This window comes from Sus scrofa, chromosome X (genome assembly GCF_054392235.1).
Source record: "Sus scrofa isolate SSC_HxYL_T2T_F1_AM1 chromosome X, Sscrofa_HxYL_maternal_Yorkshire_Landrace_v2.0, whole genome shotgun sequence".
Lineage (NCBI taxonomy): Eukaryota > Metazoa > Chordata > Mammalia > Artiodactyla > Suidae > Sus > Sus scrofa.
The window spans coordinates 24,236,345-24,256,162 of NC_139401.1; the positions used below are offsets into that span (position 1 = coordinate 24,236,345).

General features: G+C 45.7%; 2 protein-coding genes and 1 long non-coding RNA gene across 9 annotated transcripts in view; 2 read left to right on the forward strand and 1 right to left on the reverse strand.

Moving 5' to 3' along the window:
* The window catches only part of PDK3 (pyruvate dehydrogenase kinase 3), a 159,547-nt gene extending 152,494 nt beyond the window's left edge, over positions 1-7,053 (forward strand). For all 5 annotated transcript variants that reach the window (XM_085006794.1, XM_021080538.2, XM_001927439.6 and 2 more), the window contains exon 12: positions 95-7,053. In XM_085006794.1, the coding sequence (XP_084862920.1) occupies positions 95-125 (31 nt within the window). In that variant the 3' untranslated portion in view covers positions 126-7,053. The remainder of the gene's footprint in view (positions 1-94) is intronic.
* Positions 7,054-15,290: 8,237 nt separating this feature from the next.
* Positions 15,291-19,818, forward strand: part of LOC106506925 (uncharacterized) — a 33,250-nt gene continuing 28,722 nt past the window's right edge. The window contains exon 1 of the long non-coding RNA XR_001302577.3: positions 15,291-17,795. This is a non-coding gene — a long non-coding RNA (uncharacterized LOC106506925). The remainder of the gene's footprint in view (positions 17,796-19,818) is intronic.
* Positions 17,996-19,818, reverse strand: part of PCYT1B (phosphate cytidylyltransferase 1B, choline) — a 137,461-nt gene continuing 135,638 nt past the window's right edge. For all 3 annotated transcript variants that reach the window (XM_005673506.4, XM_085006791.1, XM_021080540.2), the window contains one exon: positions 17,996-18,278. In XM_005673506.4, the coding sequence (XP_005673563.1) occupies positions 18,213-18,278 (66 nt within the window). In that variant the 3' untranslated portion in view covers positions 17,996-18,212. The remainder of the gene's footprint in view (positions 18,279-19,818) is intronic.

Here is a 19,818-nt window from a genome sequence, read left to right on the forward strand (position 1 = left end):
TAACCACTGTAACTAGATGCTCTAAGTAATGGGTAAAATAGAGAGGCTGGTACTCATAAACTCACCGTGGCTCTCTCCTTTATTTCCTTTGTAGGGACAAGATCAAGACTAACAGAACTTTGTAAAGAACTGAATGCTTCGATCCTCTCTGTGAAGCCAAGAATGTCTTCTGCCCATCATCCAGAAGGCGCTCCTTTCCTCCACCAACTCTGAGTGTGGCACTCTAGCTAATCCAGTGCTTGAATGTGTATTCTCTCCATACGAGCTGGACCTTTTCCACAGAAGTTTCCTGTAACTACTCCAGATCTCCGCTAAAGTAGTAACTCGAGTCAATTTTTGTAGTACCTTGCCCTGGTTTGGGTGGCGCCTGTCATAAGAGGAGGCGGAGCCTCGTACGCGCTTGCGCCCTCATACCTCTCTCTTCTTACCGCGTCTACCATCTCCCCCGATGTCTTCCCTCCGCATTCCACATACAGCAGGTCTCTGCTTTTGCTCTTGGTGACCAAATACCATGTTTGCCCCTGACAACTTAGGCCTGAGGAGTCTGGAAGTTGAAGACATGAGCTGAGCATGTCTTGACAATTCAGTCCCAGTGCCCCTCCTGTCTCTTATGCAGCCCCCCCTCACTCTCTGATTCAGAATTTGGCCTTCTTCCATCTGACCATATTCTCATTTCGAGGTGTGGGCATTTTTGTGTTAGGTCTTCCTCTTGAGCGCATTGATTTTATTCTGAAATTCAGTTGTATGCTTCCATTCTGTCGATTAAAGCGTTCCAAAAGTTGTCTTTGAGTTTTTCGCTTATCTGCTTGGTTGCAAAGATCTTAAGTGAAAAACTACCTTCTGGTCATCGTCAAGTCTGCAGAGAATGGGAAGTGGAGTTGTTACACTTATGTAAAAATTTTACTGTCAGATACAGTCCTTTTGTCATATTATATCCCTTTGCAGTTTTCTAAGTCCTTCTGTGATGCACTTTACTAGTTGTAAAATAGACTGGGAAAAGTTCTTTCTAGTTCATTTTGAAAAATGCCCTAGGTCTGCATAAAAATACATTTTCAGGAATTCGGGCCAGTTTTAGAATTGTCGATGTGATTTTCACCATCCTTTACTCTTTGCTGAGAGGTTTAATTGTCAGAGGACTTGGGGTGAGGCAGGTGGAGCTGTGTTATACTTATCCTTAGAAGCGGACACTATCTGAGAGTCCAGATTAAAATCCATGACTTACACAGCTCCACAGGATGTGTTTCTCTTTGGTATACTTTCTCGTATAGACCATCTACTTTGACTTCTGCCCTCTTTTAACGTCCGTATGTTTCCATCCACTGTTTATGTATTGAATCCACTGATTTAAAAGCTGTAACTTGTGATGTATTCCTCCTCCTTTAGTCATACCACAGTACCAACACACTTGTCCCCACTGCCATCACGTGGGGATCTTCCCCTGGGTGGTTGGAGGGCCATTCTGACCGGCTGCACTTGCGTTGATGGCAGCTCTGTTTCTCTTAGCTCCACTGAATCTGATATGCTTTCATTTTGTTACATTCCCTGAGCTCATGGTAGTTCCTTCATCTTTAGAAAGAGCTTGTCTCTTCCACCCTTAGAAGGCTCTCATCGGGGAACTGACACGGAAAAAGACCGACCTCCTTCCAAGGTCGGGATGAGGAGATGGTCCGTATGGAGGCCTGGTTTTTGAGGCCTGAGTCAGTGTCTTGGGAATGGGGCTGTTCCCTATGATGATTTCCTTGTGGTATAAAGATGTAAAAAATAACAGCCCTTTATGTTTAAAGACCCCGGCTTATAAACATCAGATAGCCTGTCAGCATCTTGCTTGGCCTCCATTTCCAACCACCGCCTCTTACACATTCAAGTCTGGTACACTGTAGGGGAAGGAGGCAGCAGGTTCAGCGGTGTCGCCTCCTGCCTTGTTCTGGCAGTGCCTTACTGTGTGCTTGAGGAATGCCCGTGGATCATTAGGCCCTCACAACAAGCTGTGTGGAAAGGTTGGAGCTGGAAAAGCTGATGCGGGAAAAAAAAAAAGCATATAGCTTGCCTCCATTTATCAGTCTTTTTCTAAAGTAAAGATTTCTCTCAGTGTTGTAATCACTTAAGAGGTAGTTCTTTATAGACAGACTTTAGGGCTTACTCCTGTCCATCTGCCCCCAGGACAATCTTGCCTCTCCTGTCTTTTGTTTTCTGCATTAAGCATTTAACTTTGGAAGTTCCTCTGTAGCGCAGAGGGTTAAGGATCGGTATTGTCACTCCTGCAGCTCAGGTCGCTCCTTTGGTGCAGGTTTGATCCCTGACTCAGGAACTTCCATATGCGCTAGGCGTGTCCAAAAAAGAAAAAAAATTTAACTTTGCTTCCAAAGCAACCATAAGAAAAGTATCAGGAACAGCTTGCATTTGCACAATAGCTGCCCCAAGGATTCATTTATCCTTTTTGTTGGCTGTACGTGATTCTCTGAACTTGGGTGCATCCCCCTGGCTGTTAGCTGGGTTTTGTCTCTAAGCATATGGTCACATTTCTACATATAAGTTGTAATATAAATAGACATGAACCGATTTTCAGCTTAATTTGTTAGGTTCTCCCAATTCTTCTGCCTTTCTCATTTCCGTGATCTTATTTTAAGTATTGGGGGACAGTATCTCCTATTTGAAGTTGTAGCTGACACACAGTAGGTGCTTAATAAATACTGGTTGTATCAATGAATGGAAATGGGCATACATTTACCTTGGATGGTGAGTAGCATCTTTCTGAGTTCTTAAATTCTCTTTGTTTCCAAATTAAAAATCATTCAGGTCAGGAGCTATGGAAGGACTGAATTTCCTTTTTATAGTGCCAAGAGGTGGCTTGAAAAATGGAGAGAAATGAAAAGAAGGAAGTAGGGTTGGGTCCACAGGAGCCATCCGATCCTTTCCTTGTCTCCGAATGTCTGATTTGGCTCCTTCATGCTTCTTTCCATCCAATCAGGTGACATGGTTTTATACCGTTGCTTATAGATTCCAAAGAACTTGCACATACGGCATCCTACCAGATTCGTACGATGCTGTAAGGTGGACCATGTGGGAATTATCTCTTGTTTTTCATGTGCGTTCCAAAGCAGTTCGGTGGTTTGCCACGGCGGCGTGGAAGAACCACAGTGAGCGCTTGCGTCTTTTTGTTCCCAGGCCCGGCTCTCAGCTGTGCACTAGCTAATTAGCATTATCTCTTTGGAGGAATTTCTTGGATATTAACCCTCAAGGGTGGAAGATGTAAATCAAAATTTCTCTGTAACGTCAGAGAATTCCATTCAAGAGAGGTTTTCTTTTGCATTTTCATTTTGGCAAAGTTAGTTCGAGGCGGTTAGCGAGTGAGTTCAGCAGCTTTTGCCTAGAAAGGCAGGTGACTCTAGAGTGTGTCACCATAGGTAATTGCTGGACTTCTCTAGACTTAATTCTATGTTTGAATGAACTCAGTGCTCACGGCTAGCTCTCTCATACAGAGCTTCCACGTTGGCGAGTCAGAGCTTTTATCTTTTGGTAGACAGGCTATAGCTTCAGCTGGACTTTTCTCCTGTGGTTACAAATGCCTTTCTGTGGCCATTCCTTATGAACAGGAGCTCGGCTGGCGGTCAGATTCTCGGATCACGTCTTTTTTCTCTCATTTCTTTGGAGCCATCCCTCTCTGGTCTTCAGGTGTCTGGTGCCACTGAGAGGGCTGAGTCCAGACACAGTTTTTCTTTCCCTTTTGTGGGTGATCTGCTGGTTTCCCCCCGTGTACTTGTGATTTCTTGTTGATCCTGGAAGTGCAGGAACTTCATTCATGTGTATCTCAAGAGCTGGCTTGATCTGGTACCCAGTGAGCATCAGACATCGACATTCAGGCCTTCCTGTGTTTCTCTTCAGTTTATGGGGTGTCCCCATGTTGGCTCTCTGTTCTCTGTCCTGCACTCTTAGCTTTCCTTTGAGAGCCTTGGTCTCCTTGTGTTTCTTCCCGTGGTGTGATTTTTTTTCCTCAGGTCTTATCCTCCCATTGCACTGACTCCCTTTTCCGTGTGGCCTTCCCTTCTGCTACAGTGTTTTTCCCCCCTCTGTGTCTTTCCTTAGCTCTGATGGCTTTTTTTTTCTCATCCTGTTGTCCCATTTGACTCCCTATTTCATTTCTTGGAAGGCTGAACTGTGTTGTCTACAGTTTTTGTGGTTTCTGCAGTCGTTGTGTTTCCAGAGTGTGTTTGTCTTTTGCTGCTTTCATTCCTTTTCTTCTGTGTTGTTTTACCCCTTTATTGTTACACAAGTGTCATCATGGCATTTTCTGCCTATTTTTTGGTCTTTGCATGGGACCCGTTCTAGCTGCCAAGAAGAGTGTGTTTAAATCCTCCTTGACGCCCCCTTTTTCAAGTGAGAAGCATTCATCACCTGAACCCTTGAACTCAAGGCTTGCTATCTGGACACGGGGCGGGGGTGGGGGGCGAGGAAGGAGCGAGGTAAAGCCTCCTCGCAGTGCCTTCCACACTGTCGACCCCTCTGCCCTGGGGTGGCTGTATCCCGGTCAGGAGAGAGCTTTCCCTCGAGTTTCCCCATTTCCACTCCAAGCTGACTTAGAGGGCTACAGCAGGTTCGGCCTGCATTGCTGGATCAGACACAGCCAGTGTTGGCGTGTTTGGCTCCCGAGTTCCTGTTTGTCTCCTCTGCACACAAGTGGAGCAGCTGAGACGTCAGCCTCCCCTCCTAGGTTTTGCTTCTGGAAACGTGACCACGCAGTGTGCCCTCAGCTTGTCCTACCTCCCGTCCGTCTTTGTTTCTCCCAGTTCAGACATGATTGGCACCCTGTCAGCAACTGTGGCCTCCTTGACAAATGCGCGAATCTTCTTCGATGAGTCCTCAACTTGGTTGTCAGACACTCCCCTGGAGTCCTCAGTGTAGGGTGGTGGCTTTTATTAGTTTCACCGTGGACAGCGTCTCCATCAGCCTCTGGATGTGTGTGTGTGTGTTGCAGGGCAGGAACACTTATATAAACATGAGCCCGTTCTGCCATCTTCCCAACTGTCCAGGTGCTTAAACATTGACTTTGAAGATAATGTCCATATCATTAGCGGGGGAAAAAAAACATTAATAACTTAATCAACACAGGATTTTTGTTTATTGTTCTTTGTGGAAAGACAACTTTTAACTCGGGTTCCTGTTCCATTGATTAGAGATCAGTACCTTTTGGTTTGAAGACTGGGGCCATGTGACATTTTAATGAACTCAAGAATTTACCAGCCATTGGCAGTGATTGATTGGTTCGTTACGGAATATTTCAAACTAGCACATAATCAGAGCTATCAAGAGTGGTGTAAACTATTTTTTACTGATAGGTTGCTAGTCAAGCTGCCCCACTGAGGGTGGTGACCCTGTGAGAGCTCTACTGTGACTCAGGTTCGCTTACCTGTCTTTTTAATCACCCCGTTTTAAAATTTGGTTCATGAAGAAATAGAAAGGAGCGAATTCCTCATCAGGCTGATTGCTGATATTCAGGAATGTACATTGTGATGGTTTGTAGGTCTAAGACCCGGTGCCACACCAATCGATGTTTCGAAAGTGCGTTTACAGGGGGATCACAGGTTGGGGGTTTTAGTTGGCCTCTTTGTAGGATTGAAGCCTCCTTTGCTCACTGGCCAGCATATTCCCCCAGGCACACTTTTCTCAGCCTCAGAGCCGAGCATACCGATCAAGGAGCAGGAATGACAGCCCTGCTCTGTGCATCCAAATCCAGCCTTCGCAGTGCCTTCTGCTTCGTTCAGAGTCTTTGCCCTGGTTCTGTCCTGGGGTGAAATGCAGAGCGGAGTACCGCCCACGTGTAAGGGACGAGAGACGAAAAGGCGGTAGAGGAGCCGTGGAAAGGAAAGCCATGTTCATGCCTCCCTTTTAAATAATAGCGAGCGTCTCCAGTGCACCAGAAAGGCCCAGGGCTGGGCACATGGCCATGATGACAGCAGCTGCAAGTGCCAGTCTCACGGAGCTCGCGTTCTGGTGGGGGAGTCAGATGAGACCCTCATCAGGGACGGTTTCTAGCACAGTTGGGAGACAAGGCAGGAAGGGGAGTGCAAGGGTTGAGTGGTAGGAGGTGGGCACCAAACCCCGTAATTGTTGTTGTCATCATGGACGGGTGGGTTCCTTAGACGAGGGCGCCCCCCTGAGTCCCGAGTTCTCTTCTTCTTTGCGTCTGTTCACCTGCATCTGGAGAGTCTGCCTCGGACTCTGTGCGTTTCCTTGTCTCGCTGACCGCTGACTGGTGAGGACCCGGGTCCGGTGAGAGGAGATGGCTTTGCGGGTCTCGTTGTGCTGTGTGGCGTGGGCTGCTCTTTTCTCCTACCAAAGATGCAGTCCCAGCAGGTCCCAGCTGTGTCTTTGTAGAACTTCAGAGATGATTGTTTCAACCACATCTTCCCACGTCCAGCTTCTGGATGGTGATGCTGGAGTGAAAAGAGCTGCTTGTAAGGGGAGAGACCCTCTTTACCACTTGCTTGTGCACTGGCTTTAGGGCCGGAGGAAAGGGTTATCCGAGGAGGCGTCCGTCTTAAGTCTGCTTTCTAGCCTTAGCTGTGTTCACCCTCAAAATGAAGACAATAAAATGACAGCAATATCGTGGTCACAGAATCCTTAAGAAACCCGTTGATGCCTTTCCATCTGTCTCTGAAACCTGGACTTGAATTGCCCAGGATCCCAGTAACGGGGTCGGTGGAGCCAGGAGACGGGCAGCTTCTTGTGTTGTGACGTGGGTGGCCCTCAGTGGTGGTCCGGGTCCCGCTCCCTCGGAGGGAGCAGCAGAGCCGGCGAGGACACTCTCTGTTCTCAGGGAAGGTGGATCTGAGTGCGGAGCAGAAGATGCAGTGCAGTTGAGTTATTCCCAGAGGTAGAGCCTGTCACCCTTTAGGTTGGTTTATTCGCATATAAATGGAAGCACCTTGGGGCCTCACTACTGAAAGCCTCCCAACAAATGTCTGTTACAGTTAAGTGCCTGCATTAAAAGAAAGCCCACCCCTTATATCCCACTCATCTCCTTGCAGTGTTTAATAAATTCATAATAGTATTTGACTTCCCGTCTCTGTATCTTTTTCCCTCCAGCACTGCAGGAGCGGCTCACTTCTCCATTTGACGTGATGGCTTCAGCCTTTGATGGCGTCTGCATAGCTCTTGGAAAGGATAAGCAGTAGAGCTTGATGCCTGGAGTCCCATGGTCCAGTGTGGACTACTGGGAATATTTTTGGTGGGATTATTTTTTAAATGTTAGGGAACTGAGTGGTAGATTTGTGGTAATAATGGATCCAGGGAGCTTGCAGTGGAAAGAGTATGAACTTCACCTGAAAAATATTTCTCTGTTCTATAAATCTCTCAGTGACATTTGGATTAATCAAGCATAATTAAATGTAGTTAGATTTTTGTCAGATTGTAGTTCAAAATAATATTCATCTATGAAGAGGGTAATATATTCTGTAGAAATTTTATTAAGCACTTTAGCTAAGCAAACACTAAGGAGAACAAAATCAACCTCAGGAAGGTTAATTACTAAAAAACCCCACAAAGTATAGTAGATTATGTAAATCATTTTAATTTTGAATACCATGGCTTGAGCTTTAATTTACATCGAGAGATATTTTGGATTTGTTTTTCACATCAAATCTTCCAAAAGTACAAAATTGCACTTGCATTCTTTAAAATTTTTCATCATTTTAGCAGTCCGTTAAGTTTGCTTAACTTCATGTTATACTTTCCAAAAGAATTACAGTTGAATTCTTTAAAATGCAACCATTTTGGAATTCCACTGTTTGCTACAATTGTGAGAACCATGTTTTTATTTCTGTACCTTTAAAAAATTGATCTTTTAAGAGAAGTATTGGGAGAGAGAATGTATATGAAAACTTCTCACCCGTGCCTGGCCTCTCCCTAAAAAAAAAAAAAAAAAAAAAGAATTTTTAAAAAGTCAAACAGAAGAGTTTAGACTATACTGATAAATCTTTTTATTTTAGTAATTTCCTTGAAGGGAGAAGTAAAGAGATCAAATTGATTTTCTAACTTATATTTTTTGTACTCAGAGAATTACATTTTCATTACCCTTGCATGTCTCAGGGAATAGCCTTTGATAAGAATCCCCATGGAAATCTCTCCCGATGTACTCAGCTTTGAGAGTTCTTGTCTAAATTTCTAGAGCTAGAGTTTCAAAAGTATTGTCTTCTCAGGAACACAGCATTACCCAAGAAACTTGAACTTCACCCTTATCAACACGCAGATTCTATGTGCTTTAGGCTTTTTCATGTGTAAGTGGCGCCTAAAAGTCCTTTGATTAGGAGGTATACAGGGGTCTCTTTATCATACTTATCTGAGATTTTCATAGAAAAACCCTGCAGTTTGATTTTGCTTGATAATTTTACTTCTTGGCTTTTCAGCAAAAATTCTCTTTTCCATTGGAATTGAATCTTTTGGGGATAATAAAATCTCACTTAAAAGAACATCCTATAAATAATTCTAACTTTTGCCAACCTCAGAGTGGCCTAATTTTGCAAATGGGCCAAAACAGCACAAATGTCAAAGATCGTATATACTGTAAGCAGTATGTTTGCTCTGCAGTTAGCAAAGTGAAGAAACGCCTAATCCTGGCAATCAGGACGGCTTAATGGCTCTTCAGTTCATCTTTGCCTTCCAAATTGGATGAAAATGGCACATTTAGAGTGGAATGCTTATTAATGACAGAACTGCTTAATGTTTTAAAATATTCCTACCTTGAGATTCTTTTCGAGAGAAAATAAAAAGAATCTCAACCTTCAGTTCTATTTTGGCTCTTCGTATCTGCTCAGCATTGAAAAGGCAATGATAAAATTGAAATCTGCTTGGAAGTCACAGGCATCTGCCAGTGATCCCCGCTTGATGTACAAGAGGAGTGATGAGGAGTTGGCGAAAACAGGCAGGATGAGTATAAAATGTTACATTGCCGTTTATAATATATCATGGTAGTCTTTTCTCATTTCACCTTGTCTATCCATGGGAAATCTCAATCAGTATTTTCAAGAGCACTCTCTTGACACTAAGAACTGGCCTGTGCCTTGATCGAAAACACTGCTGAGGTTACTGTCCCCCGTCTTGAATTAGAACAAATATTTTCGAATCATCACAGCCACAGCCTGTAACCGTAGGGATCTGGAAACACTGGAAACTGCCTGCCGTCCGAGAGGGCACAGGCTGGATGGGAGGCTTCGCAGCCTGGCTTGCTGAGCGCCGTCCGGAGGCAAGGTTTGCCTGGCTGTCATAACCAGCATAAAACCTAAAATAGAACGGGCTTGCCAGCATCCTGTATCTGCTCCCTTTTTCTCTAGCTGCCTTTATCACTCTTCCTGGGGAAGCATCACAGAAAGTCCTTTGGTATCTTGCTTTTTACTTTTAAAATTCCTGTTAGAGCTGGCTAGTAAACTTGACCAATAAATCGTGCATGTACTTAAACTTCTTTTTTTTAGTCCAGACCAAACTAAATGTATCTTGGCTCTGTGGAAATAGCCAAAGTGAGGTTTACCTAGAAATTAGAAAGTATTATGTGTTTTAAAAATGTAAGTTGGCTATATTCAGGGTTGAAGGAATTGAGCTCCGTTGCCTCTTCCTTTGTTTCTTTTATGTCCATTGTTATTCTCTCTTCTCACTGTGACGCTCTAGACCCAAAGGCTTCCACTCCGATTAAGAACCCGGGCTTTGCTCGAGTCCATCCTGGACGACATGACACACGTTTTAGGAGAGTGGAAGCTCCCACTTCAGCATGCTGGCTAACCCCGCTCTGTGCAGAGTTCCTTGGTATCAAAGTCATCTGAGGTCGCCGTGGCTGCTTCAGGTTTATCTATGCGTCACGCCATCTGTTGCTGCAAGTTCACATCCTCGCCAAAGTACACAAGTGCTTGCAACTTCAATATTTCCCAGATTTAGAACGCGAGTTGTGAATACTTAAGAAATGCTGGAACCACATAAGAAAAGTCAACGCGGAGTAAAATACACCCTTGCAAACATATTTAATGCTGCATTTAAATATAAAGCCACTGGCCTGATGTTTCATCATGACTCCTTAACCTCTGAGGGCAGTGTCTAAACTGGGAGTGGTAGCTGATTTAACAAGAGAAGAAGAGCAACGTGTAGATGAAGTGCAAGTTCATCACAGTGACTGTACCCCTAAGTCCAAATCTGGCCTGATTTACTTTGAGCAACGATCAGTTTAGATAACAGTGAAATGTACATGTGTGTCCAGTGTTCACCTTTTGCCTTGTGGTTTGTAGAGAGAAGGCTGGTCCCTCATATTCTCTGCTGTTCTGTGGCCTGGCTGCTACACGCTTGTCACAAGTCAAGAATGACTTTGGTCTGAGGTAATGTGTCATTCTGTAGAGAAAAGTGTTTCGTTTTTGCGATTGTTGGAGAAACACAAGCGAGGAAGCATGTGGCTCAGATAATGGTCCCCAGCAGTCATGCAGTCATCTGTGGTGTTTGTCATGGCCAAACTAGTCCCAGAGCACGAGGACAGTTTGGCACCACAGTCATCGAACAATAAAGCGGTAGTCGTGGCTCACTGTGCGTCCGTGTGGTCTTTTCCTGAGCTCTGGTCTGGAATCTCATCCCACCCACCTGTAAGGTCTGCCTTCTGCTCGCTTGGTTTGTGAAATTCGGTACGTGAACAGCACCGATCACCTTTGCGAGTTGCTGGGAATGGACAGGGGTGCTTTAAAAAAATTCTAATGGAGTTCCCGTCGTGGCTCAGTGGTTAACGAATCTGACTAGGAACTATGAGGTTGCGGGTTCGGTCCTTGGCCTTGCTCAGTGGGTTAGGGATCCGGCGTTGCTGTGAGCTATGGTGTAGGTTGCAGACGTGGCTCGGATCCCGCATTGCTGTGGCTCTGGCGTAGGCCGGTGGCTACAGCTCCGATTCGACCCCTAGCCTGGGAACCTCCATATGCCGCAGGAGCGGCCCAAGAAATGGCAAAAAGACCAAAAAAAAAAAAAAAAAAGTTCTTATGATTGATCAAAGAAAAAACAGGTTCTTTGGATTCTTTGTGGCAGGAAACATTGAGCTCACCTTTTGGGGAAACAACTTATAGGCAAAATAAAGAAGCTTCTTGACAATAAACCATTCTAGCAGCATTTTTCAAAATATGACCCATGGACTGGGGAAGGGTGAGAAAGAGTGAGAAAGAGGACTATTAATAATTATGCTGTAAACCATGTAGGCAGGTGTAAACTGGGACTGTCCTGGGCAAATGGGGCTTGACTGACCATGGAATGACCAGCAGAATTGCCTGAGATCCTGGTTAAATGCAGGTTGCTGGGCTCTGCCTCAGCCCTGCTGTTTCAGATTCTTTGAGGTGAAGGCCTAGGAGTCTTTAGCTTAACAAATGCCCCAGGAACATTCTTTTTAAAAAGTTGGGAAATGCAGCCATATGGATTAGGCAGAAGGTAAAAAACGTGAAATTTTCAATTAAAGAGCTATTAGTTCCATGGTTCCTTCTGAGGAGCTGGTGCAACACTGACACCAGAACCTAGTGCCTCCAAAGACACTTGGCTGCGATTAGGTACTTCCTGAATAACAGAGATGGTGTCTTCATATTTACCAATGTGTCATTCTTTCACTAAATATTCAGTGATGAACGGGCATCTTTTAAAATTTTGAGAGCCACGTAATTGCTGTCTGTATGTTCATCACTAATAAGAGACAAAACTTCTAGAAAGTTCGAGGCAAGAAACTTGGGTTTGGGAGTTCCCGTCGTGGCTCAGTGGTAATGAACCCGACGAGTATCCATGAGGACTCAGGTTGGACCCATGGCCTCGCTCAGTGGGTTAAGGATCCCGAGTTGCCATGAGCTGTGGTGTAGGTCACAGACACAGCTCGGATCCCGTGTTGCTGTGGCTCTGGTACAGGCCAGCAGCTCTGATTTGACCTCCATATGCTGTGGGCGGGACCCTAAAAAGATCAAAAAGAAACTTGGGTTTGAATGAGTCTTGGGGGGTATTAATGTCAGAAAATTAACACTTTTAGCTCTGCTACCAGCTGGCTGTGCTTCAGTTTGTCATCTATTAAATTAGGGAGCTGGACTGCCTGGTTCCAGGGTTCTTTGCAGGTCTGATGTTTTAGGGCCCTCTCTAGAACCTAAAATGGGAAGCAGTTACGAATCAACTGCTTTCATGTTGTGATGTATTTTGCCCAAAAAATGCCAAACCTGTGACTCTTGAAAGTGACAGTGGTTTTAGAATTTTGAAATTGTCCATCTGTATTTTACCCACAGTCACTATGCTAACACATCATTCACAATGAGGAAGAGCATTCTCGTAGAAGCCACTTCCGCCCTGTTTTGAAATTCAGAAAGTAAGTATGGTTTAGACTCACAGAAGAGACCCTCACTGAAGAGTCTGCGGTCCCATGAAATTACTGCAGAGCATTGCCCTGTAGTGTCCATTTTTACTTCCTTGTCCTTCATTTCAAAATGCTTTCTGAAGGCTTGACAACAGCAAAAGAATGTTTGCAAATGATTATGCGCTGATATTGTCAGATGTCCCCTTCATAATAACACGGAGATGTATTCTTCGATCACATGGATAAGTCATGAAGCATCGCGTAGGAGGTGTTGCCTCTGGGAAGGGTTTCTCTAGACCACTGTCCACCACTAGAACTCTGATGATGGGCATGTGTTCTATCTTTTCCGTCCAATATGGTCACCACTAGCCACCTGCACACTTAAAATGTGGTGAGTTCAACCGGGGAGCTGAATTTTTAATTGGTGTTCATCTATTTTTAAATAGCCACCTGTGGTTAGTGACAACCATAGTGGACAGTGCAGCTAGATACGGCCATTACGCACTGTTGAATTTTGAAAAATTAACATCGAGTACCTATTTTTACCAGTCATTGGGCTGGGTGCGTGACGGTACCTTTGTCGTTTCTAAACATTGGTCTTAAAATGAATCCTTTGCCCTCTGCCTACTGATGACACGTTCATCAACATGACAGTCTCTCCTTGGATAAGAAAATAACAAAGTGATACCTAGACCTTTTCCTGTCATAGCTGCCTGGCATGTCAGTTCTCGTCTTTGCTCCAAAAGGCATTGATGGTCAACCTCTTTGAGTTAAGTTCTCTCAGAGGTTCACTTTGTTCCCTGAGTTGAAGTATTAAGTAGAGCCCAGGTCTCAGCCTGGCCATAGCAGAATCTCCAAGTCCGGGACCCTGTTTCAGATCTATCCTGTCATATCATGTCTTTTTTAAAAGAGTTCACTAGGAGATTCTAACATGTGAGAGGATTGAAAACCACTGATCAAAAGAAAAAAAATTTGTAAAAAAAAAAAAGGAGTTCCTGCTGTGGCACAGTGGGTTAAGGATATGGTGTTGCCACAGCTTTGGTGTTGGTCAAAGCTGCAGCTCAGATTCAGTCCCTGGCCTGGGAACTTCCATATGCTATGGGTGCAGCCAAAAAAGAAAAAAAAAAGAAAAAATCCACCCATCAAGTCCAAACCCTGACCAGCCTTTGAGAATAGCTAAGATGCTGGCAGCAGCAACTCCTGTTCCCTGGCACAGAGCAGGTCTAGGGTCCTGGCAGTTTTATTGATGTTCTATTTAACAGGTAATTGGAAAATACTTAAGAGAAAAGGCTTTGTCGATTCGAATTTAGGGCAGCTGAGCAGCTTTGCTGTTTCCCTCTGTGCAAGAAACTGTACGCTAAGCTCATTGCTACTCTTAGTGTTTTCTGGCATTCTTGTCCAAACAGAATTGCTAGTCTCAAACAAACATGTTAATGATTTCAACAACAGTGACGGATGCAGAAGCATCCAGTAGTTCCTTAGTAACAGTTTAACAGTATAATTATTTCTAAAGTTATAGATAATTATTGTTACCCTAGCACAATAATTGGAACAGAGTTTCTTACATGAAAACTGCTCTTTTCCTAGGGCTTCAACTGGTAACAAAATAATAGTTTGTGAGAGCAGATACTGCCCCATTATTCAGTGAGAGAAGTCCGACAGCAACCCTGCAATCAAAGACTCCAAGGTGAGACCTCAGATGACCATCTCATCCATAGAACAGCTCTGTCCAACTAGGGGAGTTTATTCCAGGCCAGACTCGTGTCGGGTAAGGCCTTGAAGGAGAGAATGTGCTGATACCTAATGACTTAGCCAGCTCGCCCAGCGCCTTCCTATTCACGGACCAGCAGAGAGGTGACACCACCAGCCTTCGCCATTCAGCGTTCTTAACGAGTGGTTTCTAATCAATAGAAAGTCTGCTTTTTTAAATCCATTTTTCCTATTTTCCCCCACGCTGAGCAGGAGTTAGCAATCTTAACAGTCTGAGAAAGAGCACTCCGTCCCAAAGAGATTAGGAGAATAAGGTGGAATTAGCAAGTTAGTAAAATCACTGTAAAAATCTATTTGGCAGAATCTGAAACATGGACTGTTCTTCTAGAGATCAGTCAAGTCAGAGGCAGGGCCAGTCAGGAGAGTCCAGAGTTTAGGGTCAAGCTACTGAACTGAAATTGGGGTGGCGAGGAGGGATTATGGCCTCTTTAGTCTTTGTATCCCCAGCACCTAGAAGCTCGCTCAAATGTTTGTTGAATGCTTCAGATAGGAATGTATGAAAGACCTTAAATTCAAATGCAGATCAGGAAGTTCCCTTGTGGTGCAGTGGGTTAAGGATCCAGCATTGCTGCAGCTGTGGCACAGGTTGCTGCTGTGGCGCAGGTTTGAGCCCTGGCCTGGGAAGTTACACATGCTATGGATGCAGCCAAAAAAAAAAAAAAAAAAAAAAAGCAGGTCCAAGGCAACAATGGGAAAATAAGTTACTCTAGAAAGGAGCATGGCGTATCCTGACACTGGATGGCTGGAATGAGTCCCAACTTAAACTGGCTGGAGTCAACATCCAAGGACCAAGACAAAAAATAAAGACAAATAAAATAAACCAGGGGGAGATGAGGTAGCAAACAGGTTCTGCCTGCCAGCCGGAAACTATTCCTGGGCTTGTTTCAGCCAAATGTGTCCGGTGATCAGACTTTGGTTAGAACGCTTGTACTGCTTGTCTTCTTGGTGTAGCCGCGTATGAATTAGGGGAAACAGACAGAAAGGGGGAGGTGAGCTCTTAAGCTTCCTTCTCTACCAGCCACAGCTGCATGTTCATGAGTTGAGGACCCAACACTTCCTCTTCTCATGGACCAATTAGCACGTTCACTTGGGTCCGACATCGCCCATTATGCCTATTTCATGCATTTCTTGTGGATGTCAAGACTCAAGCAGGTTCCTCATGAGTAGATGTCGGGATATTAAAAAGAGGAGCATGGATCTATCTGCATGAGGATTACTGCTCCTCAGTTCTTTTAGGACCTGGAGAAAGGTTCATGGGCGTATGACCATTGTCTCCAGTCACCTTGTGGTGGACAGAATTCTGCCTCCCCCACGAAGATGTCCACATCCCAGTCCTCAGAGCCCAGGAATGACGGAATTAACATTGCTGATGCCCATAAAATAGGGGGAGTGTCCTGGATTATCCAAGTGGGCCCAATGTGTGATCATAAGGGCCCTTTTAGGCAGAGGAGAGAGGCAGCAGGAGTGTGAGAGGGAGGTGATGTGACAAAGACCCGACTGGCCACTGCTGGCTTTGAAGATGGAAGGAGGCCATGAGCTAAGGAATGCAGGCCAGAAAATGCAAGAAAATGGTTTCTCCCCTACAGCCGCCAGACAGGACTGGAGCCCTGCCAGCACCTTAATTGCAGTCTAGTAAGACCCATTTTGGACTCCGGACCTCCAGAACTGTAAAATAATACACCTGTGTTGTTTTAAGCCATTGAATTTGTTACAGCAGGAGGAAACTAATACACACCCCTTCAACTTCTTTCATCTGTGGTTAATCCATGGGTACCAGAGATGGGGGGAAATGGAGAAAGAATCAGTGGCTCCGTTGTGTCAGTGTCAGTTGGTTGTGGTCGGGCTGGGAAATGGCACATCAACATCTTTCCAGTAGAACATGATTACCAGGCAAGAAAGTCTGTTTATCGCCTCAAGCTCTATAATGAGTCGTGTCCTGCCCCGTGCATGGCAGAAGATGACAGGTTCTTTTTTGAACTTGGAACTTTTAGAGTGACAAGTTCATTTGCAAGAAGTTGAAAAGGTCACTGTGGAAAGGGTCAAGTATCCCAGCTCTTTCAGGTACGGATTCAATAATTCTTTTAAAATGGAAGGTTACATATCAACTATTTCAGTTATGTGTAATCTCTCCCTCAGAACTCAGCCTTGGTGAATAGAGTACAGTAATGTTGCAGGTTGATTCCTTTCCCTGCCCCCTAAGAAAGACAGTGAAGGCATGGAAAATAAATACTGCTTTTAGGAGACAAGTCAACCCTACTCTGAACGCTTCTCAAGTTTCCCACATTTGGCGTCTGCAGCTGATATTCAACCAATATGGTGTTTTTTCTACAATGTAAATTGTGGCAGTGCAGGGCCTAACATAAAGATCATTTGGGACCTGTGAATATTTACGCTGTTAGTGAGATAAATTTCAGATTTTACTGGTTCTATATTGCTTTTCACTTGATGGTTTCTTAAAGAATCTGATCACTGGGTATACATTGGTGCTTATGAACTCTCACTCTTGGTCTGAAAAGCATCTCTGTAGGAGTCTTTTTATTCTAATAGCTTCTGCTGAATACCTGGAGAAGTTGCTTAAACCTAATTTCCAGTCACCAGTGAGGACTCCAATCCAAGAGAAGTGTGCGTAAATATTTTTCATAGTGTACCTTTTAATCCTAGGAATTTATTAACAAAGGCTCGTTCTCTTTGGGGCAACTACCGGAGCTCTTAAACATGAGTTTTATTATGCCTTAGAACTGATTTCCCCTTGCGAACATCTCTGCGGTATCGTGGAAGTCAAAAAGAAACCTCTAACTGTTACTCTGAATACAGCCTGTCAAGAATGTGTTTGATCTGTGTGGCAAAACCAGAGTAATACGGTCTACCAGTGATAGGTATTCTGTTTTTATTTTTTTAATTTAATTTAATTTTATTTTCCCACTGTTCAGCAAGGGGATCAAGTTATCCTTACATGCATACCTTACAATTACATCCCCCCTCCCCTTTGTTCTGTTGCAACATGAGTATCTAGACAAAGGGTGTTCTGTTTTTAAATGAATTCCCTAGCTGCCTGCAGGCCTGGCTCTCTTCCTTCCAGGGTCGAGGCTAATGTTAGAACTCTTGTTTCGAAGAGCTTAAACCTCGTCAGGTGGAGTTACCAGAGGCTCCTGAATTCGGCTAGCGGAGGGCGTGAGGGCAATGCTCCGAGCATCAACATCTTCATTGCTGACATCTGGGTCCTGACTTGGCGCCTCCACCCTCATCGTTCTGCTTCCAGCTGATCCGAGGAGCTTCTCCCCTGAGAGGGAAAAGTGGTCGAAGTGGCCACGCCCCAATCTTTAGGTACAGGTGAAAAGTAGGCCGCCAGGCCGCAGCAGATGAGAACGGTGGGTGGGCCCTGCGAGCCTGAGGTCTGAGCGCAGCCACCTCTCCAGCTTCCCGCTCTGTTGGGGAAGCACTTTCTCATGGTGGCTCCGTGGCAGCAGGAGAGCTGGAGCAGCGTTCTCGACAATGCAGGCTGCCTCACAAATTCAGAGACCTTTACAGGCAAAGGAGACGTCTGAAACCATTTCCTCTGACCCCGCCCCCCCCACCCCGGTTTTGCAAAAGCAGAGGCCAGAGAGGTGAAGTGGTTTGGTCAAGGTCAGAAGGCAAGTTGGCAGTGGAAAATTCAACTGGGGTCCAGACTGGGCTCCCTCCGTGACCCCCGCTCCAGGTGAGTGCTCCTGACTAGTCAGGCGTGAGGCACCCCCACGCTTGGGCCCTGCCGAGGCCCCTCCTTCAGGAGGGCTGGGGCCGCACCTGGGTGGAGGCGGGACAGACAGCGGTGTCTACACCTACACTTTTCCACACGAAGCTCGGGCTCATAAGGAGGAACACACAGCAGCACGCTTTTAAGAAACAAGACAGATAAAATGCAATTCTGCATCCCTTTATTTATAAAGAAGTTGGTAATGCCATGTTCCGTTGGAGAGCAGGAGTGGGTTTGGAGTAGGAGGGGGAGGGGCAGGGGCGGAGGGGGGAGGGGCTGGTTCCGAAGGTCGAGTAATTCAGCACCAGAGCAAATGCCTGGGCGTAAGGTCGTGCTTTAACCCAGACCAGGCACCACCGTCGTCTTAGTGTACAGCAAGTCTTAAGTACGCATGCTCTTCGTATGGCTTTGTCCCGGGACAGATCGCAGTGACACAACAAAAAAAGTCTAGAGAAAAGTAGAAGTTGCAAATGCCTCATGAGCTCATTCTTTTTTTAAAAAAAGAAAGAAAAGAAAAAGATCTGATGGTCAGGACTAGTGCTGAAAGGAGGCCTGAGGAATAGGAACATCTGCGCTCCCTCCCACTCATCTGATTGAGCTGAGTCCCTGTGGCCATCTCGCCTCTCTCCCTGGGGTACACCTGGGCGCTAGAGAAGAAATCCACACTCGTCCTGTCCCTCCCTCCAAGGATGGATTCTCATAACTGCAGCCTAAGGCATGGTGCAAGCTGGCCATCCCCGGGCCGCGTCTCTTCCCCGCAGCACAGGTCAGAAGGCAGACTTAGGTCTCAAGATCCCTCTTGGGGTTGGTTTCCTTTGCCTTTGTGAAGTTCTGGCTTGCCAGAAACAGGCCATTCAAGGTGACCGTGACATCACAATTGCCCCATGTTTTGAGCTGGTGAATGTTTGATGTCGGGGTCCCCAGGAGGAAGCTGTGGCAGCTAATGGAGAAGGGCTGAAAAGGGAATGCTGGGTGGGGAGAACCCCCATCCTGCATGGGTACCCCTGGGTGTCTGTGAAAGGAAGCCCGCCTTCTTCACCTGTTAGGGAGTGCGTGACATGCCCGAGAGAGCGGAAAGGAGCTACTCACCCAGCCCCTGCCCATCTGCATGTAACCTGCCTCCTTCCACAGCCTAAGTGGCTGTTCCCTAGGCCTCAGCCTCAAGCTTCCTTCTCCTTCTAGAGCAGAAGAGCCTTTCCTTGCCTTTTGTCCCTTCTGCTTACCACACCTGCTACATCTCTCATTCCAGCCTTAACCCACTCTTGACCATTACTGTTGACTGGTCAGCCCTAGGAGCAACCCCATCTCCTCCTGGGCAGGGGAGGAGGGGCAGGGAGAAACTGACAGCTAGGAAATATCAAAAGTTGGGTTGCAGAATCCCCCCCATTCCTTCTCAGTAATCTTGTAGCCTTAGGGTGGGAAGATATTGTTAGATATGGGGGCGGGGGCAGAGGGTGAGATTTAGAACACACATGGGGGTTGCTATGGCCCATCCCTGCAGTATCTCAGGCATTGGTCATTTTCCATAATTGGCGGCCAGGATGGCACCAAATCTGAGTCATGTAAGCACCACCTGTCAGTGTGGCGTGTAAGATGGGCAAACTTACAGTCTGCCTGATAACATCAATCCCAAGCTCTCTGCTCCAAAGCAGGATTCAGATGACAGTGGATTTGTCTGCTCTGGGCCATGGAGTAAGCACATGAGAGGTATTCTTGAGAGTTTCCCCTATAAAGCGAGGCCCTGAAATGGTCTGAGGGCATAGGTTCTCTTTAACCTTCTTTCCTCTCTCCAGGCATCTCTTTTTCCTTTTCTCTTCCCCTGTTCTCATTGCCTTGCCTTGTCCACCTGGCCTTCTCCTCCTCAACAACATCAATAGAGACACTGGGCACATGAGACCAGTGTGCCCTGAGTACACGACAGGAGAGACCAAATGGGCGCAGTGGAAGCATGGACCTTTGTCTCTCTCTGCCGGGCAATGTTCTGGGC